The sequence below is a fragment of the Rattus rattus genome, chromosome 6 (genome assembly GCF_011064425.1).
Source record: "Rattus rattus isolate New Zealand chromosome 6, Rrattus_CSIRO_v1, whole genome shotgun sequence".
Classification (NCBI taxonomy): Eukaryota; Metazoa; Chordata; class Mammalia; order Rodentia; family Muridae; genus Rattus; species Rattus rattus.
The window spans coordinates 57822093-57847311 of record NC_046159.1 but is presented as its reverse complement, the minus strand read 5'-3'; the positions used below and the strand labels follow the sequence as shown (position 1 = coordinate 57847311).

The 25219-nt window shown below is 49.1% G+C and overlaps 1 protein-coding gene across 1 annotated transcript in view; it reads left to right on the top strand.

Moving 5' to 3' along the window:
* Ruvbl1 (RuvB like AAA ATPase 1) overlaps positions 1-24471 on the top strand; it is a 34444-nt gene extending 9973 nt beyond the window's left edge. Inside the window, exons 4-11 of the mRNA XM_032906134.1 lie at positions 6937-7088; positions 9949-10038; positions 10797-10946; positions 12580-12643; positions 13846-14044; positions 19883-19985; positions 23324-23415; positions 24132-24471. Of these exons, the coding sequence (XP_032762025.1) occupies positions 6937-7088; positions 9949-10038; positions 10797-10946; positions 12580-12643; positions 13846-14044; positions 19883-19985; positions 23324-23415; positions 24132-24291 (1010 nt within the window). The 3' untranslated portion in view covers positions 24292-24471. The remainder of the gene's footprint in view (positions 1-6936; positions 7089-9948; positions 10039-10796; positions 10947-12579; positions 12644-13845; positions 14045-19882; positions 19986-23323; positions 23416-24131) is intronic.
* Positions 24472-25219: the final 748 nt, after the last annotated feature.

Below are 25219 nucleotides of genomic sequence, written 5' to 3'. Positions count from 1 at the left end.
TTGATCTCAGTACCAAACTCCTCAGGGAAAGCTGTGGGATACAGTGATTTTTTTTTTTTTTTAAGATTTATTTATTATATATAAGTACACTGTCTTCAAACACACTAGAAGAGGGTGTCAGATCTCATTACAGAGGGTTGTGAGCCACCATGTGGTTGCTGGGATTTGAACTCAGGACCTCTGGAAGAGCAGTCAGTGCTCTTAACCGCTGAGCCATCTCTCCAGCCCTACAGTGATTTTTGAGTAGGATCTCACTATGTATTTTTGGTTGGCCTGGAACTTGCTATGTAGACCAGGCTGGCCCCAAACTCACAGAGATTCCCTTGCCTCTGCTTATGCCTCCCAAGGGCTGGGATGTGCTACCACCCTGGCTAAAGAAATCTTTTTAAATCCATATACACATGTGCATCAGGCTTTTCAGTGCCTGTGTCTAGCTTTTGAGAGTGACTGTCCGTTCAATAGGTTTTTGTGTGTAGCCCTTACTGTCTTGGAACTCACTCTGTAGACCTGGCTGGCCCTGAACTCAGATCCACCTGCCTTTGTTTCTTGAGATTAAAGGCCTGAGCCACCACACGGCCCATTGAATAGATTTGACTCGAGTCACTCATTGTGTGCCCAGCTGCCAGCGCTTTGCCCTCAGTGGTAGGCCTGTCCAAGCAAGGACACTGGGGACTGATGCCAGCCACTTAGGGCCTACGCTGCCACCACAGTGCCAGGCTGTTCGTTTCCGTAGCCAAGCTTCTCTGTCTTCACTGGCGTTTGGAGAAACACTCTTAGAAAGTTAGTTAACTTGGCTAGTGTTGTGACTAGTAAGGGCCAGAGCTGAGTGAGCTCAGGTCTGCCTGCTGTCTGTATCCCGGGCTTGGAGACAGGCTGTAATGGCCTCCCCTGAGTTAACTCTCATCCATAGGGCTTCCAGGGTGATCTTTAAGCCTAGCGTCTGTTGGTCTAGTGTTAGTTATGGCCTCAGTTTCTGTAAATTGCTATGGGAATGTAGGCTTTAACTATGGCGGTGGCCCATTTATGAAGGTGGACATTTAGGTGGATTTTCGGGTTTTGCTGTTCAAAGACAGGTTGCTCAGAGCACGATCAAGTGTCTGAAACCTCTGTGTCCCTCCCTCACTGCTGAGAGCAGGTGTGGACAGAGACACCTGTTCCAGGTTGCCAAACTCTGTGTGCAGTATGTACAAGTGTGTGTACAGAGGCCGGAGGAGGATGCTGTGTGTCCTACTGTGTCACTCTGCCCTGTTTTCTTCAGACAGGTTACTGAGCCTGGAACTAGGCTGCTGGCCATTAGACCTCAGGGATCTTTTTGTCCCTACCCCACCCTCTCAGTGCTGCGATTATAGGCTCTTGTCACCAAGCCCAGCTTCTTACGTTGTGCTGGAGTCCAGACTCAGTTCTCTGTCCTACTGAGCCACCTCCCTACCTCCCAGAAAAGCACCCACCCCCTAACCCCCAGACAGAGTTTTTCTGTGTAGCCCCCTGGCTATCCTGCAACTTTGTAGACTAGGCTAACCTTGAACTCATTGAGTTCTGGGATTAAAGGTGTGTAGCTAAAAGTACTTTTTTTCTTTTAAAAATATTTAATATTATTACTGGGGTGGGTGCATGATGTATGTGTAGGCAGCATGCATGCTGTGGCAGGCAAACAGAGGTTAGAACAGCTTTGTGGAGTTGGTTTTCTCTATCTTTTTTTTATTATTATTATTAACTTGAGTATTTCTTATTTACATTTCGAGTGTTATTCCCTTTCCCGGTTTCCGGGCCAACATCCCCCTAACCCCTCCCCCTTCCCTTCTTTCTGGGTGTTCCCCTCCCCATCCTCCCCCCATTGCCGCCCTCCCCCCAACAATCTAGTTCACTGGGGGTCCAGCCTTGGCGGGACCAAGGGCTTCCCCTTCCACTGGTGCTCTTACTAGGATATTCATTGCTACCTATGAGGTTGGAGCCCAGAGTCAGTCCATGTATAGTCTTTAGGTGGTGGCTTAGTCCCTGGAAGCTCTGGTTGCTTGGCATTGTTGTTCATATGGGTTTTCTCTATCTTTACATCTCTTCTAGGATTCAATTCAGGTTGCTGCTAGCACAGGAACCCCTTTACCTAAGCTATCTCGCCAGCCCCCACCCCCAAAGTAATCCTTTCTGTTTTCTTTTTAAGTCTTGATGGTGTGTGTGTGTGTGCATGTGTGTGTGTGTGTGTGTGTGTGTGTGCGCGCGCGCGCGCACAAGTGTGTGTTTGTTAGAAGTATTAAGGGAATATTAAGGGAATGCACTGGACCACTAGAGGTAGGTAGGAAAGCAGAGGCTGAGGTGGTCTCTGCCATCGGCCAGGGTCAGGGCTTTACCTTGAGTGTAAGCCAGAACAGTTAAGGGTAAGATGCCTGTGGGCTCTAGTCCAGCCCCGCAGTTCCCTTCATGGAGCATGGCAGAGGGAGACCCACTGAGGTCTGAGCAGGAGGTGGTGCTGGAAGGGTGGGTAACCAGATTCAGGAGAAGTCCACGGTACACTTAGTCTTAGGGTTTATAGAAGGGTCGGTTGTGGGCACAGAGACGGGGGTAGGCGATGCCTGTGCTTGTGATTGAGATGATGGAAATACAAGGAGTGTGGGGATGGGCACAGTTGCTGGGGTACAGAGAGGAGTGTGAGTGTTTGTAGCCCCAGACCTGGCAGGTAGTGGCTGCTCCCTGAGGTTTCTTGGTTCATGAGAGAAGCAGATGGCCCTGAGGAAGATCAGAGTTTCAACAGAAGCTGTGTGATGCTGCCTCATCTTGCTGTGTTCCTTCTTGCACTATGAGAAAGTTCGTTTTTAGGTCTTTTGAGGGGTACAGGCCACACCCAGCGCCTGGGTGACTCCCATTTTAAGTCAGAAATGTTGGTTTACATATTTAAAAGATACAAAACGGTTGGAGAGGCAGCTCAGTGGTTAGGAGCCTTGCTGTTCTTGTAAAGGACCTGAATTTGGTTCCCAGCACTCTCCCATATCCACCTGTCATTCCAGTTCTGGGGCATGCAATGCCCTCTTGTGGCTCTGGACACCTCTACTGTGTGGGTACACACAGAGACACATAGCCACATAAGTAAATAGACCTTTCAGGAACCTACAGAAGATTGTTTACTGGATACGTGCTGTTCCCTTCTGTAAGCAGCACAGGGAGACCCAGAGTGAGCGGCGGAGTGGAGCTCATGTGGGTCACGTCCCAGTACCCATGACTCCCATGTGCTCCCTGCTCGGTGAAGCCTTGGCGGATGACAGCTAAGGCTGTGTGTTTGTTCATTGGTGGGCCCCTTGCATCTGAGCTGTGTTCTCGTCCAAGTGGAGCCATGTTGTGTGCTGCGTTGCGCTGTTCACTCTGCCTCAGTGCGCCCGTTGTCAGCTTCAGCCCTGTTGGGGGTAGTGTGTCCCTTGGACTTCATGGTGGTCTGAACAGCAGCAGAGGTGGCCCATGGGCTCTCCAGGGCTGGAAATCTTCCTGAGAAGTAGTTTTTGTTCTTTTTGTTTGTGTTTTCCTTCCCTTCTTTGTGCCTTTTCCCCATCTCCCTTCCTCACTCCCTTTAATTTTTAAGATGGAGTCTCACTGTGTTGCCGTTTTGCCATAGTTGCTGAGCTTAAAGACCTTCCTTGCCGCAGCCTAGCAAGCAGCCTAGGCTGCGACACCCTGCCATCACACTGCAGTCGTTAAGACTGGGCCAGTTACTGCTTTTTCCTTTTTCTGTGCTGCTGCTGTTCTCCCTCATTCTTTTTCTGTTTGAAACAGGACCTCACTTTATGCCTCCCTGGCCTTGACCTCATCCCCTGCTTCTGCCTTCCTAACGCTGGATCGCAGGCCTTTCCCACACCCAGCTCCCTATACTTTCCTTTAACTCACTGATTATTTAAATAGCAAGTTATTACATTTGCTTTAAATATATCAATAGTCTTAAGTTTTAAAAATTTATTTTAAAATGTTTTGCTGACATTGACAAAGTTTGAAATAAAAAGAGCCTCAGGCAGGAGCGTGACTTGGATGAACCATGTATTTTTATACAGATGAATCAATCACCTTAGCGCCTGGCCGCAGTTTGGAGTTTCTGAGGCGGGGAGGGGTCAGGGCTTACCCATTTGTTGATGGGAGCAAGGTAAAGAGAAGTTTCTCCATCCTTGAACATCATGAAAGGGCAGGCCATCGACTGTCTTCAGAAAGGAAGCCTGCTCATCCCCCTGCCCTGTGCCTTTGAATTCTGGTGAGGTTGGCAGAGGGGGTGGGGAGGAAACTGTAAACTGACCAGAAATGAAAAGCCAGGAGTCTGTGCTATTTCCTTGATGTGATGAAGGTCCCTGTCAGGGGTTCAGAAACCTGAGCCAGCAGATGAAAGCCGTCATTTGTGTCATTTCTGCCAGAGATAGCACCACTCGGCCTTTCTCCTAGCAAACAGCAGGTCTCATTGTCTGTCACCCACACCCTGCCTGCTCGTCAGCACAGAGCAGCAGTAACAAATAGAGGTTCCGGTGAGCGATGGGCGGCCGCTGCCCCTCCTACAGGAATTTTGGGTTGCAGTCAAGAGAGCTGCTCTCAGGATGTATAAGATTTGTTGTAAGTGCACTCAAAAGGACAGTTCAGGGTTGTCACAATCCTCCGCTGTACCCTGTTGGAAGCATTCTGTTCTCACTACTCTGAGCTGAGAATTCGGTAAATAAAGCAGCAGTGTGGCCTTTGCTTGGGGCTGTTCCAACACCTCCATTTGTAGGCTATCAGGTGGATGGTGGGAGAGCAGAGTTCTCCCCAACTGGATGATTGGAGTGTCTGTCCTGATTAGGTTTCTGGGAGAGAGCTGGCACTGAGCCCATGATAAGGTAATGGCCACATTTGAGATGGGAGGTGATAGAGAGCGTTCACACCCTGCCAGTGTGGCCTTTCGAGATTTCCATATCAGAGCAGGTAGCTGAGTGCCAGCCATTGGCATCCTTCGATCAGAAGCAGCCATCATGCCCACTCCTGTAAGAAGAATGGGCATTGTTTACTCTCCATGGGGCTCTGCTGAGCCTGACTTAGGGTCTTCTGCAGAGCTTATGATATTTGGAGTGGATGGTGTGGTGCAAATGGGCTGAGGGATGGCAATGGGTCTGGAGGTGAGAACCGTGACTGCAGAGCCCGCAGAGGAGCAGAGCGGCATCCTCGGTGGCGGCTGCTCCCCTCACCAGGTCCCACAGCTGTGCTCACGTATACTTTACCTTCTAAACTGACTTGGCTATTTTGTGCTAATGTGCAGAAGATTGCACAGAACGTCCATGTTCTCAGTCTCTGTCCCTTCCACGTGAGGCGTGGTCTTGACTTCTCACTCTGTAGAGAAGTCGCGCCTGCTTTCGGACTTCACATTTATTTTCTTCTGTCCTGATGGCGCCTTTCCCAGTGAGTTCTCTGTTTAAGATTCATCTATACTGCTGCATGTAACCATAACCTTTCCACTGCCAGGTGCCTGCGCGAGCGTGCCATAACTTCATTTTCTCTTCCACCGTGATCATTATTGCCTGTGCCGCTTAGTTACACCTGTCGCCATGCTTCTGCCCCCGTACCTAAGGACGGTAGGCTATAGCAGATCATACCGTGCTCCTTACATTCCAACAAGCAGCACGGAGACCGGAACGTAGCTTTTCAGAACTGAATTCTTGGTATCGCATTCCTTTCTACTGTTAGCATTCTGCCTGGAGGTTGGGGAGTAGTGTTTGCTTTTCTTTTAACTTCACCATGGAAAATGTACAGAAGTCATCAAGTATGGCATCACCAGCCTTAGCTCACAGTTGGATGGGCATAAGGCTTCATCATCCCCCTTCAGGATTATTTCGAAGCACATTGTAGATAAGGCTTCCGGTGCGTGCGTACGTGCATGTGTGTTGCATGCACCTTCTCATTCCTTTCTAGTGAGGAGCTGAATCTTCTCTATATGGCATTCTGTTAACATTATTACAAGTTAAATTCAGGGCTGGACATGACAGCACATATGTATAATCCTAGGACTGGGGAAGAGGAGGCAGGAGGATTAAGAGTTTAAGATCAGGGCTGGAGAGATGGCTTAGCAGTTAAGAGCTGCTCTACCAGCGGACTCAGGTTCAATTCCCAGCACCATATAACAGCTCACAACTGTCTGTAACTCCAGTTCTAGGGGATCTGACCCCCTGACACACACACACAAACAGGCTGAATACCAATATACAAGTAACAAGTAAATAACTGCGTATGCTTGAGAGCGTGTTAGCTTGTGCACACACCATGGTACGTGTATGGTCATCAGAACTAAATATTGAGCCTTTTCCTTTCACCATTTGAGTTCCAGAGATCCAGAGATCCAACAATCATGGGTGGTTAGGATAGTTCAGTGGTTAAAGATACACACCTAATTACCTTCAATCAACTCCCAGAATCCACTTGGTGGAAAGGGAGAAATGACTGACAACCTGTCTTCTGACCTCCACACATACACTCCTGTACCTACACACATGCATGCCCAAACAAAATAAGTGTTTTTAAATTTTTTTTAGGTTGAAATTAGGGACCATGGGAGTGGCTGAGTCTCCTGCTTCTCTGGCAGAAGACCTGAGTTTAGTTTCCTGTATTCATGCAGGGCAGCTCACAACTGTCTGTAAACCCAATTCAGGGCACCCAATGCCCTTTTCTGACCTGCAGTCACACACATTATCTTCCCACAAACAAACATGCATACACATAATTATTAAAGCAAAAGTAAATCCTTAAGGTTAAGCAATTGGTTCTCTCTCCTACTCTCCACACCACCTCCAGTTTGCATTTGTGCCTCTACTGTTTTTCTGTCCACTGTGATATCCTTAAGGTTGGTGTATTATATATGTTTATGGCTAAGAGTTTGGGGGTATAGATGTGTGAGAAAAAGGTGGTGTCTGAGAAATGACTCCCCTCTCATGGCCCATTTGCCATCTCTTTCAGGGCTGCGGATAAAGGAGACTAAGGAGGTTTATGAAGGGGAGGTGACAGAGCTCACTCCCTGTGAGACAGAGAACCCCATGGGTGGGTATGGCAAAACTATCAGCCATGTGATCATAGGGCTCAAGACTGCCAAAGGAACCAAACAGCTGAAGGTGAGTGTGTGGGGCTCTTACCTTGACTCCCCAGTGTGTGTGGCTCTGGAGAAAGGTGTCTGGGTTCTGTGCACTGTGGCTGTGGGGCTGCATAGGTCATCGTAGGGTGTCAAGTGACAGAACAGGACATGGTGCAGGACCTAGCTAGCCCTGGAAGATTCAGCAGCTGCAGCTGTTACTTCTCTTCCTTCTGGAACATGTACATATCCAGTGAACTGCTGGGTGAGTGAGGAGCCTGCCTCTGCCGCCCCATATTCCATGCGATACTCCGTAGCCTAGGTCCCAGCCATCTGATGCACACAGTGAGCAGCGCCTAGGGGACTCTGTCCAACTTGTAAGCAGACAGGTCCCAGGCTGCAGAATCCTAATGCAGCTCCTGATAGGCTTCCGTTGAAGCTCCAAGGCTGCAGTGTACTGAGTGGGCTTTGTGTCTGACTCTTGAGAATCTTCCTATCGTCCTTTAGGACACAGGCCAGGATGCTTGGGGTCAGAGCATAGACTTTAAAGTCAAAGGGAATCTTAGCTTTGTTGAACTCTTAACTCTTAGCTTTGTTTCTTCCGTACACAAAGTGGCATGGTCTCCAGGCAGCTGTTTGTTTGTTGACTGCGAGTGCTGATTGCTTATCTCACAGAGTCCTGGGGGTTAAACTTGTATCTGTCATAGCTCTGCATTAGTTATTAACATGATGACTGGTAAATGCCATCACACCCTCCTTGAGTGCGATGGGCCTATGCTGACAGCTTCAGCAGATGCCTCACATCCTGTCAGCTCGTGTGTGTACACATACCAGAGCTCCTCTCTTAGAGGTAAATGGGCAGCGCTCACAGAGCCAGATAAGCCTGCATTAGCCCACCCAGGGCACATGGCAGGCCAGCTCTGCTCTCAGCCATTATGTGTCTGCCTAGCAGCTTGCTGTACGACCCAAGAAGTCATTTGGGCTCTCAGGACTCAGCTTTTCATCGAAGCTGCTAGATCAACCGGGTAATTTCTGTCTCTACTTCACTCTGATGTTTCTGGTTCTGTGACTCTATGAGGTTGTTTCTTGGTCACTGTTTTATGGAGAGCATAAAAATGTCACTTCTTCCAAGAGCCATTTCTCTTTTTCCTAACAGGGTTCTTCATCCCAGGAGCTTCCCTCGGCAGATCTCTCTGTTGAGCCCAGTGCTCAGGCTTTTCTGTACTCAGGAGGTTTCCTCATGGGAGGCATTACCTTTTCAGTAATCACAACTTCAGCCAATTCATTTAGCTGAACTTAACCAGCATAAAAGCACTTGAGAGGAAGACACACACGGCATATTCTAAGTGTATCTTATACTAAAAGACCTGCAATTTAAATCTGCCCTGTCCATAAGGCCACCCTGACAGTTAATTGAGGAAAATAAGGGGAAAGTTTTTTTAAAAGAAGTTCTAAATGTGTCTACTTCTAGATACTTGGAGCAAATGTAGATATGGTCTAGAAACTTAGTGGGTGGTCTAGTGTAAAGGACATGTCTCCATTTGTTCAAGGATTATGTGTTTAGTCTTCTGCCAGGTCTGTCTTGTACACGTAGCACTCACTGTCCTGCTACAGCAGTGCCTAGCTGGCCACCCCTCTCCCCCAGCAGCACGGTAAAGTCCTGCGCTGCAGCCGAAGTGGTGAGTGTTCCAGGGCTCCACTGAGGTCAAACTTAAAATAGAGTTCATTGCCTTTAAGGGATTTTAATATACAGTCACACAGCCATCACCACAGCCATCACCACAGTCTAAATATTTCCATCACCTCCAGAAGAAACCTCAAGCCACTGATGGTGCCCCCTAGCTCCACCCTTAGCCCAGGCAGCCACTAAACTCTTTACTGTCTCTGTAGGTCTACTAGTTGGGGACATTTCACAGAAATGGAGCCATAGAGTATGCTTTCCTGTTTGGCTTCTACCTGGTGCTGGGTTTTTAACTCTTTAATTTTATTTAGAATAGAGCTCCAGGGGGCTGGAGAGATGGCTCAGTGATTAAGAGCACTGACTGCTCTTCCAGAGGTCCTGAGTTCAATTCCCAGCAACCACATGGTGTCTTACAACCATCTGTAATGAGATCTGATGCCCTCTTCTGGTGTGTACTTAAATATAATAAATAAATGAATCTTTAGAATAGAGCTCCAGTCCCCCACACCCCCCACCCCACTTCAACCACATATGTAACAGCTCTGTTTGAGGTTTACCCTTGAGAGATGTATCTATAAGAAGCTGTTTAGTAGCCAAGGGCATGGATCTGGGGAGCCCAGGGAAGCAACAGGCCTGTGCTCGCCAGTCTGCCTGTGCCCATGGCAGGCCCTGAGCACTGGTGTTTGACTTAGAGCCCGGGAGGGTCCTAGCTTGTGTCTCATTTTTAATTTTATGCATCCCTGATTGTGTCTGGTGCTGTTTAGGAGATGAGGACACAAGGCTCTAGAATCATGAGCTTGTTAGGAAACCAGCCTGGTAAGCAGGTACTGGCAAGTTCTATGATAGAAAGGTCCAGGGCTACTTGAGGGCAGGAGAGGAGCATAGGACAGTTGAATAGAGAGGGACAGTAGGGCAGTTGGTTCTGTGGTCAGCATCATCCATATAAAGGCAGCCAGATCCACCCTTAGGAACTCTGTCTCTGCTCCTTTATGGCCTCTGAAGCTAAGGAGGGTGAGAGATGTCCTGGTGCCCTTTGGCTGGCTTGTGGGTTCCCAAATCCCTCCTCCTCTCCTGGACTATTCCCTTATCCAATCTGACATGCTCCTACTGCTAGATGCTCTTTGCAGTTGCTGGCCCTCTGGATACCCATGGAGAGGCACTTCATAGAAGAAAGCCAAATATGCCTTGCAGTTCTCTTGAGTCACCCTTGTCTTTTTTTTAGCTGGACCCCAGTATTTTTGAAAGTTTGCAGAAAGAACGAGTAGAGGCTGGAGATGTGATTTACATCGAAGCAAACAGTGGAGCTGTGAAGGTAATGCCCTTCTTGGGACAAAGCACTGGGCCTGATTTGTGTGTCAGGAAGACCCGGGTGCTGGAGGAGGGTGGGCACTGCCTGGTGCCATGCCATGGGAAGGGCAGAGTTGTCCCTCTGCGAATTATAAAGTTTCTTCTCCTTATCTTCATTCTTTAACCTTCTCATCGTGAAAACAGACAGTCTGTTAGAAATACTAAGACCTGTTTAGAGGGGGAGAACAGGGTGAGAGACCAAAACAACTTTAGTCATTTTCAAATTGAAATGTGCAGTGTATTTAATCTTCCTTTATCTCTCTGGTATTTTCTTCCCAAGATATATGCATGTGGGGAGGAATGCGGCATTAGCTGGCATTCTTTTCGTATCTGATTCCCAGTGTCCTGTACAGTGTTGCTCACTGTTTAATGGATGAGCATAATACTTGATATCAAGCAGTAAATCACCCACCTACAAAAGAGTCTGAGCAGCTCCCTCTGTCTCCAGTTAATCTGCTGGATTTGCCCTTTATCGGGAATTGCGTATAGTTACGGGTGTTGGGGGGGACTCTGGAGAAAGTATCGGGTATCTGTAACCCGCCGATAGCTTCCTTCCCTTGGCAGAGGGTAGTGGGCACCCTGGGGTCGGGCACATTGGGGGATTGTCAAGGAGGCTGTCATTGTTCGGTTGCCGTTGGGAACCAACTCTATCTTATGAGCTCTCTGCCCTTTGAAGACTGGGCAGTGAAAACCCTTACTGCATCTATGTCTCTCTGTCTGCAGAGGCAAGGCAGGTGTGACACCTATGCCACAGAGTTTGACCTTGAGGCTGAAGAGTACGTCCCTTTGCCAAAGGGAGATGTGCACAAGAAGAAGGAAATCATCCAGGATGTGACCTTGCATGACTTGGACGTGGCCAATGCGCGGCCTCAGGTACTGCTGTGCTGCTGTGGGAGGCACACTCAGGCGTACACTTGCCTTGTGTCTCTGCATGGAGGCTCTGGGGATGAATCGGCAAGGTCTTGCTGCCACTTTGGAGGCAGGCGCTCCTTTTCTGTCTGTGATGTTCAGCAATTAACATGGGCATGAGCTACGCAGGATCCTTTGTTCCCATTCTAGTGCACCAGTCACAGATGATTTCCTGGGCTATTTCTTCTTCCAGCCAAGCCTCCCGCCCTGAGCTAGCCAGCTTCCTCCTTGGCTTCTCTCCAGCAGTGACTTGCGCCTGGATGCTCTGGGTATTACTGACAGGAGGGCATGAGCGCTGTGTGAACCCTCACAGGGTTCTGAAAGCCTAGCACAAGTGTGACCTTCCCTCCACTTAGCAGGGCCTCACCACCTTTAGCTTTGAGCTGACCCAAGTCTGTGACTCTGGAGGGACAGTAGACACTTACACCTTGACTGGTAAGTGTAGGAAAGGGTGTCTCCCCATAGCCACAGTTCTAAGAAAAGCACGTGTGTTCCTTACTGGCGGCTTTTCTGGTTGTTGCACTGTCTTCATCCTTCTTAGGCCACCACTTCAGCAGCAGTGGAGAGTGGGTCCTTTGAGGCTTTTTCAAGAGATTGTTGACATCAGTCCTAGATCAGCAAGTGCCTTCAGGAGGTAGATGTCTGTCTTCAAAGGAACCTCGGGTTGGGGATTTAGCTCAGTGGTAGAGCGCTTGCCTAACAAGCGCAAGGCCCTGGGTTCGGTCCCCAGCTCCGAAAAAAAGAAAAAAGAAAAAAAAAAAAAACCAAAGGAACCTCAAAAGCCTCTGCTTTAGGCTTAGTGTGGGGTCAGGAGCACGCAAGCAGTTGTGTGGGGACAGAGCATCAGCGGAGTAGCTTCCTAAAAGGAGGGGCCTTCCAGGAAGATGCCACAGACTGCCAAGGCTTTGAATCCTAGAAGAGCTCAGGAATAATGAATTTTAAAAGATGGGGGTGGGGATTTAGCCCTGGGTTCGGTCCCCAGCTCCGGAAAAAAAGAAAAAAAAAAGATGGGGGTCGGGGATTTAGCTCAGTGGTAGAGTGCTTGCCTAGCAAGCACAAGGCCCTGGGTTCGGTCCTCAGCTCCAGGAAAAAAAAAAAAGAGTGCACTGGAGTCAAAAGATATAGCGGGAGAAGAGGTCACCCTGCCCACTCTACTCCCAGTGGAAAGAGTTCGTTTGATTCCTAGAGGTCTGGAGCCTATGAAAGTTCCTCTGTGTTTAGAACCTTATCAAGGAAGCTGGGCATGAGGCCACATGCGTTAATCCCAGCACCCAGCAGGCAGGAGCAGGTGGATCTCTGAGTTCACGGCTACCTGGTCCATAGAACAAGTTCCAGGACAGCCAGGGCTACACAGAGAAACCTTTCTCAAAAAGATGTACATATGAACATACATACATACATACATACATACATACATACATACATACATACATACATACATGAGAATATGTTTATTATGCTTCCCAGGGGACTTGTGTTGGCATCTCCAAGTGAGTTGACATTGGAGACTAATAAACAGCAGGGGAATATTAGGTTTGTAGCCTCTTTAGCATGGACACTCAGTCTTCTCTGGCTGACTGACTCTTCTCTTTCCCAGGGTGGGCAAGATATTCTGTCTATGATGGGCCAGTTGATGAAGCCAAAAAAGACAGAGATCACAGGTAAGAGCTGGTGATCTTCCTGCCCCCAGCGCGTACAGCAGGATCAGAGCCCTGGGTGCCAAACTTGGTGACTCTTTGTGCACCTCTAAGCAAAATATGTGTGGGGATGGTGTCTTCCCTCCTGAGATCACAGCTTACACCCTGCCATCTGTGCTGCTTAGGCAGTAGTGCGCTCTCTGGTTCTGGGCACCCAGAGTTTCTGGTTCCTTTGGGGTCCTAGGGTGTTTGAGAAGGGGAGCAAACTCCTGCCGTACTTGTACCACCTTCTTCCATCCACTCTGCTTCGCTCTGCTCCAGTGTGGCCTCTATGCTCTTCTTTCCCCACCTCCTTGTTACCGTGTCACCATTTCCTAGCAACCTGTTAGTGACCTTAAAACATTAGTGAGACACAGAAGTCTCTTATCCTGGGGCTGGAGGAGCAGCTGAGACGGTTCTTCAGGTCCCAAGAGCAGCTGTGTCTGGACTTTTGCTTGGCTTCGTGTGGCTGATAAGACAGGGTTTCACTGTTTAGTCTGCGATCACCTTGAATGCTGCATCTCCTGCCTCAGCCTCCCTAGTGCTGGTGTCAGAGATGCATGTGCTGTACCCAGCAGCAAGTGCTGTCTTGCCCCGAGTTTGCTCTTTGTTCTCAGGCAATTCTTGATGGTAGATTTGGTGGAAGAGGCAGCAGCTCCAGCAAGGCTTATGGTTCTGTTTGTGGCCAGTGGTGGCCTATATGTCTGTGGTTCATCTAGGGCCTGAAACCATCTTCCTGTCTGGAGAGGACTGAGACTGCACGTGATTGAAGGCTAATTAACCCAAGCGTTGTTTTACCGGGCCACTAGACTGGGTCATTTACTGGGCACAAAACAGGAAAATTTGCATATGAAAACTCCTGTCATGCCAGGCTCCCAAATCTGCCAGACTTTGAGTTCTAGTGGGAGGAGCTAGTGAGGCAGGGTGGGGTGTGGGAGGAGGTGACGGCCTTCCTGTGCACAATCATTTGGGGTTAGCCAAACAACATCAGGGAAAGCTGCCTAAAGTTCTGTGGCCTGTAGGTGTGTTCATTCCTGTCTCAGATGACGTAACTGAGGCTGGAGCGGGGCCAGGGCCTGCTGGGGCCTCACAGTTGGGGAAATGGGCTGCAGAGGTGGGTTTGGGTGGAAGTCTGAGCTCAGAGTGGGAGCTGTTTGCTTGTGCTGACCCTGCTCTCCCACATCTAGATAAACTTCGAGGGGAGATCAACAAGGTGGTGAACAAATACATTGACCAGGGCGTTGCAGAGCTGGTCCCTGGAGTGCTCTTTGTTGACGAGGTCCACATGCTGGATATCGAGTGCTTTACCTACCTGCACCGAGCCCTGGAGTCCTCCATCGCCCCCATTGTCATCTTTGCATCCAACCGAGGCAACTGTGTCATCAGGTAGGGCCCCTCACGCCTGCCCCCAGGCTTCCCACCTCCCTTCTGAGTGAGTGTTCTCCTTGGTTCAGTATACCTGCATGCCTTGAGGCAGATGGGGAAGAAGCAAGGTTGTGTCTCAGTGTTGTTCTGATGAGAGGGTCTTCCCAGGGGTCTTTAGGGCTTTGGTATGTGCAAAGTGATAGTCACATAGGGCTGGTTTTTAGTGGGATGTCATGAGCTAGCTAACTTCCTGTTTCCCGAGGAGAGAGATATTCACTTCACTTCAGGTGAGGGAACTGAATGGTGTAACTTTGGTCCATTTCTTCCCACCCCAGACCTTCCTATGACAGTGGGGTACCTTGCTGGCCCTCCTCCCTCACACACCCTTGAGAGGCTCAGTAGAGCCCTGGATAGTGGGTGTTCATACAGTCCCTCCCATGTTAGTACAGCCCCAAGGCTGGGGGGGGGCGTTTCCAGACTCCATTTTTCCCTAAGTTCTCTGGGCCTGAGCTGTATAGAATGTCCCAGCTTTTGTCTGAGGCCCATATCAGGTTCTAATATGCAGGTTTAGTGTCCTAGAGGTTTTCTGTGTTCCTGTGGGACAGTCAGGGCAGTCTCTGCAGTGCTGTGATGTGAAGGCCTCTTTTCAAGCCCACAGCAGTTACAAGAGACAGTGCCCTGGGGCTTTTGATCCTGACAATAGTCACTGGAGACACTGTGGTCCTGTGGCCCAGGAGTATTTAGGACAACCAAAGCCACACTACACTAAAAGCCTAGGCTGCTGGCTTGCCTTTCCATGATGGTAGACCACACAGAAGAATGCCACGGTCCCTTACTGGAGAAACAGTCTAACTAAGATTGTCCACACTGGGTGCTTATGGCTGTGGGTGGGCTAGTCTGGGGAGTAAGTAGTCTGGTGTTTGCTGAGAGCAGTAGTGCATTACAATAGCAGCCCCCCTCAGTTGTGTCCCTACCCACTTGTAGTTGGGGTATGTGTGTGGTTCATGTGCAGGTAACATTTTGTGCTGGCACCCTATGATGCCATCTGGTAAGAGCATTATCACAGGTATGCCCTACAGTCATGGAGGATGCTGCTGTGCCAGGTCCAGACCAGCTGCTGGAGGAGCAGGGCCTCCCGGCCGACATTTGGAGGCTACATGTGGCCCTGGCTCAGGAAGCCTGGTACCTGTGGCTGCTGGAGGCTTGCACAGCTTCATCTGGGCTCAGCACGGACTCATGGTGCCCCCTGCTGGGAGCTCTGCCAGCAGAGCTAACCTAAACCAGCATGTGCCAACATAAGCTGGCAGCTCTTGGACCCAGTTGCTAGGGCTATCTCAGGTGGAAGGAGCCCTTAGCCCTGGCCTGCTTGTGAGAACCAAGCTCTAGCCAGCTGCATGAACTCTGTAGAGTAGGTTTGGTGTAGAGTGCCAGCTCTATCATGCTGACATCATCCACAGGAGCTGGCGGGAGCCGGCTCTTACAGCACCACACCACTGCTCCCACTGACTTAGGAGAGCAGGACCTGGGCTCTCACCAGTAGGCATGCAGCTTGGATTCGGGTGAAGACTGGGCTCCAGAGTGCACTAGTTAGGCTAGGATGCTAAAAGACAGAATTTTAGGACTATCTACACAGTGTGAGTACAGCCTTCTCCCTGGAGGAGCTGCTGACCTCTTGCACCATCTGCATCTTGCACCCAAGCTCCAAGAGGAAGTCACATTGTTGAGGGCTTTCTCCTTGTCAGTTTTCTAGAGCTCTCTGTATGCGCCACCAACAGAGTGATGTCAGGACACCCTGCCACCCAAGGACAGATGAGGGTATTTCCCAGTGCTAGGATACAAGCCACAAGTGCTGCCACTTAGCTTGCTGTAAAGCTGACATGATCCTTTCAACCAGTATCTGCTGGGCAGTGAGTAGGTATGAAGTGTTGAGCATGGCCTGGAGCGGGCCTCAGGGGACGCTAGGCTCCCTGTGTTGAGGAAGGTTGGTAGGACCAAAGATGAATGTCTAATCTTCCTGCTTCCCAAGTTCTAGGATTACGGATGTGCCCCATTTTCTTTTTGGTTGTTTGCCTTTACTCTTGCGTGGTAAACATTCTTTATGTGCTTCGGATGAAGGACGGACGTTTATTATGTACAGCAATAATGTTAGAACCTATGAATGTATTTGAGTATTTTCTACCATTCTTTGGGTAGTCCTATCAATTTTTTGACAGTTTTTTGACATAGGTTTTAAACTTTTATTCAGAACTCTAATTTTTAGGGTAGGAGTTCAACTCAGTAGTGCCTTGTCTGTGCAAGGCCTTTGTCTTTAGCCCCTGTCCCCAGTAACAAATTTTAGGGCACCTTGAAGTCCAGTCCTCCTGCTTTTGTGCTTTGTTCTTACGTAAGTAGCACTGTCTCACCCAAGACCAGGTATTTTGTTTTCTCCCAAGAATGTATAGTTCAGCTCTGGGTTCATAAGTCAGTTGGGGTTAATTTTGTGCATGGTCAAAGAAGGGTTGATTCTACATCCAAACATGGATATAGATGTCCAGCCATGTGTTAAAATGGCCCTCCTTTAACAAAAGTATTTATTATGTATATGTGTACTGCATGCATTTCTGTACACCATATATGTGTGTGCAAGTGCCACAGAGGTCATAGGACAAGTTACAGGTGGTTGTGAACCACCTGATAGTGGTGCTGGGAACCAAACTTGGATCCTCTGGAAGAGCAGTAAGATCTCTTACTGACTGAGCTTTTCCCCAGCTAGAATGACCATTTTTTCTTACCAAGTTGCACTGGCAGTGTAGTAATCTGGCTTTATTAAGTAATTTATTATTAATCTTCCTTTTATAAGTGTCTCATTGTGTCTACTGAGCCAAGGTCAGGCACGTGACAGGGAGTTGCCCATTATATTGCCCAGGTGTTTACCACATTTTGGTTGTCAGGAAAGCCTTGTGTCACCTGATCAGGCGCCATTGTTACCTGTGAACATTTGGTGATATCCGTGGACTTAATGCTGTGGGTGTCACACAGCATCTCACGGTGTATATGACAGCCTCAGCCTCTGACAGAAAATGAGGGGTCCAGACGTCAACAGTGGTGTGGTACAGAGCCTAGAGTTCCCAGTGGAAGAGTGTTGAGAAGTGGCTGTGTTGTTTGCTCAAGCATAAGCTATGTTTCTAGAGGCCCTGCTCTGTTCCTGCAGAGGTGCCATACCTAAGCTAAGGAGCGTTGGTCTGTGGGCCCACACCCCTACGGAAGTGCCGTATCCACCAAAATCCACTCATGAGCAAATCTGTGATATGGTGTGTTCCCCTCTGGGGCAGCTGCCACTGAGCAGGATGTGCTTTTCTCTTCTCGGGTGGCATTCTGTAAACTCTTTCCCATGAACGTGTTTTCCAGAAGAGTCTGTCTGCTTCTGGCGCATAGCGTGGATGACGAAACAGTGCTTAGCAGTCCTTAGTAGCTGTGAGTGGTCTTTTGGTTTGTGTTTTAGTGTTATGAACTCAACTGTAAGAAAGCTCGTTAGCCCCGTCTGTTAAGTTCTGTTCTTTTGGGGCTGGGGGACCTCATTCTCATGTGCCTTTTTCCAGTGAATTTCTTTTGTTTTTATCATGTCTAAACCAAAGGTAATTTATAATGAGGCTGTGGAATTTTGATTATTTTTGTTTTTAGACTATTTCAACATGGCAGATTTTAGATATTAAGATGTCCTCAGAAGTCTTACCCTCCCAACTCCCCTGCCCCAATAAACTTTTAAGAAGAATTGAAAGGGAATTCAGTAACAAAAATTTAAACATCATTTTTAAACTTGTTTTTGCAAAAAGATGGTAGCTATTCTAAGTACTGTGATTTGAATCCTGATAAAACTTCTTATTTTACAATTCTCTCTTACTATTAAAAAAAAGTGTTGCTGGCCTCAGATTCCTTGTATGGCTTAATGGTAACCTTGAGCTCCTGATCCTCCTGAGGCACGGTAGTAATACAGGCTTGTCCTCTGCACCCAGTCTGCGGTGCTGGGGATCAAACCTAGGGTGCCATGCTTGCTGGCTAGCACTCTGCTGAGCACACCCAGTCCCCACGTTTACTGCTTTAACCATTTTTAACTGTATAACCATCCCTACTATCTGTATTTCCAAAACTTATTTAAAAATATATTCATTTTTATCTTATGTGTATAAAGCTACATGTATGTATGTATGTATGTATGTATGTATGTATGTATGTATGTGTGTATGTATGTGCACCACATGCATGCATGAGCCTGTGGATGCCAGAAGAAGGCATTAGACCTCCTGAAACTGGAGCTGTGAGCCACCTGGGTGCTGGGAAAACCAAACAACGGGTCCTCTGCAAATGCAGCCAGTGCCGTACACAGCGCTGTCTCCATCCAGTGTCTGTTTCCAGGACCTCTTCTTCACCCTGTCCATCTCCCCTGCGCAGGCCGCAATTGCCTCTGACTTTTTCTGTGCACATGGCCACTTTGTTTCCTGGCATGCAGTCTGTCACCCATTGGACTTTGTGTCTGGTTGTTTCCTACTGTGCTTCAAGTTTATCCTGCCATACAGTTTACTTTCATTTATTTTTATAGTAAATACACACCGACACTCACCTGAATGGAAAGAATTTCAAAATAGATTTTTGATTTTTTTTTTCTTGCTTGCTTGAATCGTTTTCCTCTTTTTTGTTTGTCTGTGTGCGCATGCTCACACGTCCACGGCACAGCACACATGTGGGAGTCTCTCTGAATTGAACTCGGACCGTTAGGCTTGGAAAGCACCTTTGCCTGCTAGACCATGTCGCCAGCCCTGAAACCAAATATTTTGATATTAACAATTAAATTGAAATGGCATGCCTCGCTCTTTGTTATTCTAATCGGTTGTGTTATTTTTTGCAGTTGTGACTCAGCTTGTAGGGAGACTGACGGCCACCTGGGTTAGGATGGCCCCCTGCAGAGGCCCACAGTCGCTCAGCTTCCATTGCTGTAGCTGGGCTGGCTGTAGGGCACCAGTGTCTGCCTAGCATGTGTCCCATCAGGCGGCTGGCACAGGCCTGGCAGGTTGGCAGGCTTCCTGTCCTGGCTGTTGACTAGGGCTTGGCTAAGGGTTGAAAAGAAAAACAAGGATGTAATTGGACAAGGCTCAGGAAGAAAAGTGTGAATGTAAGGGAGAACATTTGTGCCTCGTTAGTAACCAAGGAAATGCAACTCAATCAAGGTGTCCCCTTTCTCCTCCTCTAAACTGTGAGAGCAGCAAATATTTAGGAAGACAAAGCTGGTGCTGGCTGCTGCGCTGGGGCCAGGCGCTCACGCAGCTGTGCACAGGCAGCAGACCCCTGGGATGGTCAAACATGGTGATAGTTTCAGAGGAGATAATTCATGAATATGTGCTGTCAAGTAGGAGTTAGGCCTGGTTATTAAGACTGAAGCAGGGCTAGAGAGATGGCTCAGCGGTGAAGAGCACTGACTTCTTCCGGAGGTCCTGAGTTCAAATCCCAGTGACCACATGGTGGCTCACAGCCATCTGGGATCTGATGTCCTCTTCTGGTGTGTCTGATAGCTACAATCGTCTCATATAAATAAAATAAATAAATCTTTAAAAAAAAGGCTAAAGCAACAGACAAAACAGAAAAATGTATATATTAGCAGTATAATTATAAAACACTCATTGAAGGTTTGGTAACTAGATGGGTCTGTTTGATTTTGGATTTGGTTCCTTCCCAAGCTGGCATAATAGAGCTGTTGCCCAGGGCCACTTGGCCCTAATACTCAGAGATGCTAGCTACCTACTTGTACTGTGAGTGCCTCCATTCATGTGCCTGTTGTCCAAGGTCTCAGAGTCCCTTGGATGATGGGAGTGATTTTGACCCTTGCAGGGGCACTGAGGACATCACTTCTCCACACGGCATCCCGTTGGACCTGCTGGACCGGGTGATGATCATCAGGACCATGCTGTATACTCCACAGGAGATGAAGCAGGTAAGCACCACACTCTTCCCCTTACTTTTCTACCCACTTCTGACCACTTGGCTAGCCTAAGCCTTGCTTTTGCTCACTATTCTGTGCCAGTCACTGCGTCCTTGAAGCTGTGAAAGATAGGTTATTCTGAGCAGACATTCTCAGGTGGCTTAGAGCCTGTGCTCCCTGTGTGTCTGGCCCATCTACTCCCAATGAGCTCGAGGAAAGGGAGGAAAGAAAACATGGGCTTAATGGTCAACGGGATGCCATCAGCCTAAGGCAGGAGCAAGTGAGAGTGATGTATTGTTTGGTGTTAATGCACACTTGCAGTTCCAGCACTCAGGATGCCGAGGCAAGAGGATCACAGGATTTAGGTATAGTGAGATCCTGTCTCTAAAGGAAACAAACAAGCAAGCACAAACGTTCCAGGTCTGTACCTTGTTGGTAGACTGAATATTTTCCAGCCTGCAGAAAGCCCTGGTTTTGGCCCCAGCAGCACATAAACTTGATTTGGTGAAGCTTTCTTGTGCTTGCCCGTGAGAAATGGAGGTGGGAGGATCCTCCTCAGCCACACAGTGAGTTGGAGGCTAACGAAGAAGACTGAGACAGATGAGAACCCTAAGCTTAGCTTACACAGATGTCTCAGTGTTATATGTAATACCAGTGAGTGGCTGGGACAGGGAGTACGCCTGGAGCATTCGGGTGGATGTGACTCTTCTCTTCTGGGAGCACCCTGAACTGTGTCCTCCTGTGGCCTGTGCAATGTGGCCCCGCCAGTATTTCTCATAGAGAACACTCAGAGATTCATGGTGACACACCAGCCTCTCTGGCATGTCCCAGACCAGCTGTTACAGTCATAACAGTCCCGTGTGAACCTGCCTTAGGAGACCATCTCCATGACCTAACACCTTTCTCTGATACTGTGACAGTATCTGAGGTCAGGAGAGGGTTCTTTTGACGTGGATTCAGTGGCTTTGGTTTGTCATTTGACCCTGTTCTTTGAACTTATAGCTCTATAGTGTATCACAAAGGGACAGAGCAGAGCAGGAGGCTCACCTCTTGATGGCTTTGGAGTGAAGGAAGATAGGAAAGACTCGGGGTCCCATTATCTCCTCAGATGGACATCCCAGTGACATAACTTCCTCCCACTGGGCCCCATGTCTTGAAATGGTCCATTACCTTCCAGTCCAGTGCCAGGGTGGCCACTGAGCAGGAGCAGAAGCAAAACCACACTGCAGACCAGGAAGTGCTTGCTGTTGAGCTCAAAGCTTTAGTCCTGCCAAGAAATGACATCCACTCCTCTGTGGCTTTCCTTTGCTGGCCTACTGGGCACTGTGGTAGCTGATCTTGGTTGTCAACCTGACACACCTCAAGAAGAGAACCTCAGCTGGGGAATTGTCTCCCTCAGACTGGCCTGTGGGCATGTCTGTGGGGCATTTTCTTGATTACTAATGATGTAGGCTGGCCCAGCCCATCATGGGCAGTGCCATTCCTAGGTTAGCCTGGACTGTTTAAGAACGAGCAAAGCTTGAGTCTGGTAGCCACTCAGTCAGTAAGCAGCGCTCCTCCATGTTTCTGCTGCAGTTCCTGCCTCCAGGTCCCCACCTGAGTTCCTACCCTGATTTCCCTGGATGGTGACAGGACTGTGAGCTGTGAGATGTAATAAACCTTTCCTCCCCAAGTCCAGAAGCGATCTAGAACACCCTGTCTGGTAACTGAGAGGCCTACCTTAGGCTTTGGGCCCTTGCCCTCAGACCCCATGAAGATGGTGAGTGTGAGCATTCTGTGAGCGTGACGGTATCAGGGCAGCATCCTCAACAGCCTATGATAACTAGGATTTGCAGCTCAGGACTAAGTGATGGAGCTAGGGTCCCCGGCGAGGCTCCACTGGAGTGCTTTGTCTCCCTTATACCTGTGCTGTGACTAACAGGCCTACCTGGGCCAGTCCCCAGGCTTTTCTCGGTGGCTTCCTGTCTGGGTCTTGGTTTGACCTTGGTGGCTTCAGGGATCCCCTCAGCCTTTTGCTGGAGCCAGGGCAGGTTTTACACAGACAAGCTCAACTTAAAACGTGTGTAGGGTACTAGTGTTGACGCCTCATAAACATCCCTGCGGCTTATTAAATGATTAAAGATCTCGTTCAGAAGCTGTCAGTTTCTAAGCAGCTGAGGTAGCGCTCCAATGGCTGCTCTGGCCTATTCTAGAGACATTGAGAGCCTGGCATCATGGAAGGAAGCCACGCTACAGAGCCAGCACAGCAGAGAGGCGGTGCTGTGCTGACCCTCCCTTCAGCCAAGCTCTGCTCTTCAGTGCTTGTATCTCTCTGGAGCTGGCAGCACTGAGGACGTAACCTAGAACCCTATGCATGCTGAGAACATGCTCTGCTGCTGGTCTGTGTACACCCCAGTCCCTCTTGTATTCCCAGAGACTCTAGAGCAGCCATTTTCGCTGTCGGCTTGAGGTCTTGCAGGTCCAGCTGTGGGTCACAGGTCCTTGAGTGCTGTGGCTGGCTGCTGGAACATGGGCGTGCTCTCAGGAATGCGTGCTGGCCTGCTGGCCTTAGCTCCAGGCTGCTCTCAGTGACAGCATGAGTCCTGTTCACAGGCCGCTGATGACTCCTGACCCGCGGCAGAGTCCTGAGCCGTCAGACTCAGCAGCTCAAGTTCCCACTCCCCTTTCCTCTGGAGCCTGGTGCTAGGACTCCGTGTCTTCCAGCTCCTATGCCTCTTCTCTGGCTGTTTTTACAGCTTTAATTTAAACGACGGCTTCTTGATATCTTGTTTACGAAGCTGCCAGAGTGAAAAATTCCTGTATTATATGAGGCTCGAAGTCCTCGAGTTATCTCAGCCCCACAACACACAACATCATTATCCTGCCGGCCCTTATCACTCAGTGCCGCTGCGCCTGTGGGACCCCGTGCCACCGTTGCAGCGTCTCACCGCTGCTGGCCGCCCCTCCAGCCTCACCAGGATACTCAGTGCAACAAGCATTAGGCTCTTGATAGATTAGATATCTCAGCGATATTAGGAGGACTGGTAAATCTTTAAAAGTAACTTTTTTGATTTATTTAACCATCGTATTATCAGGCAAACAAAAATTTCTTCTCTTGCTTGAGTGCTCATAGGCCATGGTGCCCAAGCTGCCAGGGGAGGTTGGAACCTTGAGGCTCCCAGACGAGGCTAGGAGTGGCTCCAATTCTCTGTAACGGTCGCAGCGAGGGTGTGGGGTGCCCTGGAGTCAGATGATCCTACCCCTGGCTGTGACATCATTCAAAAGGACTGTGGTTGGGCATGTTTGGTGACCATCACTAGGTCAGACACTGAGCACACTTGCGACACTTAACCATGTTTTTTTCTCCAAAGATCATTAAGATCCGAGCCCAGACGGAAGGCATCAACATCAGTGAGGAGGCCCTGAACCACCTTGGGGAGATTGGCACCAAGACCACGCTGAGGTGAGCTGAGTGGTGCCCAGCTGGAACCTTTTGCTGCGACAAGGCCTTCTCTTGGCACCTAGTCCAGAGCACTGAGAACGTAGAAATGAGTTTTAGAATTCTGTCTCCATTGGGTCCATGCAGGAGCTCACACCAGTCTCCTCCCATTTCCCAGCAGAGCAGGGAGGGCCTGCCCCCATCATGCTGCTTGTACTCCAGGGAGCTGATGGCAGCAGCCCAGGGGATCAGTGCATGCAGTGTTCTCTCGGCTGTTCTTCAGGGCTCAGAGGCAGTGACTGGAGAAAATAGTTCTTCAGGCCCCGAGCCCTCCCCGTATCCTTTGAGTCAATCTGTGGCTCTTACTCCTGAAGTAAAGGAGAATGGGCAGCTTTTTGAACTTTCAGTATTGAATTTTCATGTCTTGAACCCACTCGAGCTTTCAGTTGCCTGTGTTGATTTGCCTGTTTAAAGTCCCCGTCTGAGTTGGCTCTGCACACTGCCAGGGTGTGTGTGCTCGGAAGTGTTAGTGTGTCAGCCGAAGTGCAAATGTGAGAGGAGCACTGTGTCATCTGCCCTCGGGTGGCCGCTCTCCGCTCTGATGGGCAGGAAGTTCTCTGCCACCCTCGCCCTGGGCTCACTGGGGCAGACTGCTCAGCCATGCCAGTGGTGTCCATGCGCCTGCTGACTTGGGGCTCCCTTCAGTGGCTCCCTGCTCACTGCTGTGCTGTCTGCTGTAGGTATTCAGTGCAGCTGCTGACCCCTGCCAACCTGCTGGCAAAGATCAACGGGAAGGACAGCATTGAGAAGGAGCACGTGGAGGAGATCAGCGAGCTCTTCTATGACGCCAAGTCCTCCGCCAAGATTCTGGCCGACCAGCAGGACAAGTACATGAAGTAACGTAGGGTTTGGAGGTGCACCCAGAGGACAGACCCCACACCGAGGACAGGGTCTTGCCTCGAGCATGCTTTGCAGTGTTACAGTTTGTTTGTAAATTATCAAACCTCCAAGGTTGTTTGGAAGGAACCCTTTCCCACCTAGCTTGTTTTTCTAATAAAACTGAATCTTATTTTGATGATACTTCTCTTTAGGTTTTTATTTTTTATATTTTTACTTGTGTGTGTGTGTGTGTGTGTGTGTGTGTGTGTGTGTGTGTGTGTGTGTGTGTGTGTGTGAGTGTGCGCATGCACCTTTATGAGGTGCCTGTGGAGGCCAGAAGACAGCATCAGAGCCCCTGGAGCTGGCGTTGCTCTGTAAGATCCTTGGTTCTATCCCCAGCACAAAGCAAGGTGATTTATGCATAACACACACGGGTTGCAGAACCAGTTTGGGTTTATAATTACTGCGCACTCAGTGCAGGGAGTTGCGGTGGCACAGCGTCCTGCAGTAGGCAGCCATTCATCAGTGAGTGTCAACAGAATCAGGGTGTTACAGCTCATCTTCCTCTCAGGCTCTTGGCTGTGAGATACCCGACATCCTGAGTTCTGATGACCCGAACAGTTAGACTGTTGAGTATTCTGACCCATGTCCTTGCTGGGTTTTGCTCAGTATTTTTCTTGTGATTAGCCTGGGGTGTAGGTCTCAGGGCCACACATGTCTACAGCCAATTTTGACGGGCTCCTTGAGTAGGACACCTCTACTGTGACCCTCGGCACCTGGCCGAGGCTGCCGTGTCTGAGACTTTGTTCACACTCCATGTTCTGTGCTGGGCTCTGTCCAGTGAAGTCGCTCTGTACTAAACCACACTTAAGGTTTAAAAGCTTCCAGGACTGCCGGTTTACCTGTGCTGGGAAGTCCACATGAGGCACTGTCTCACTGCTGACCTGTT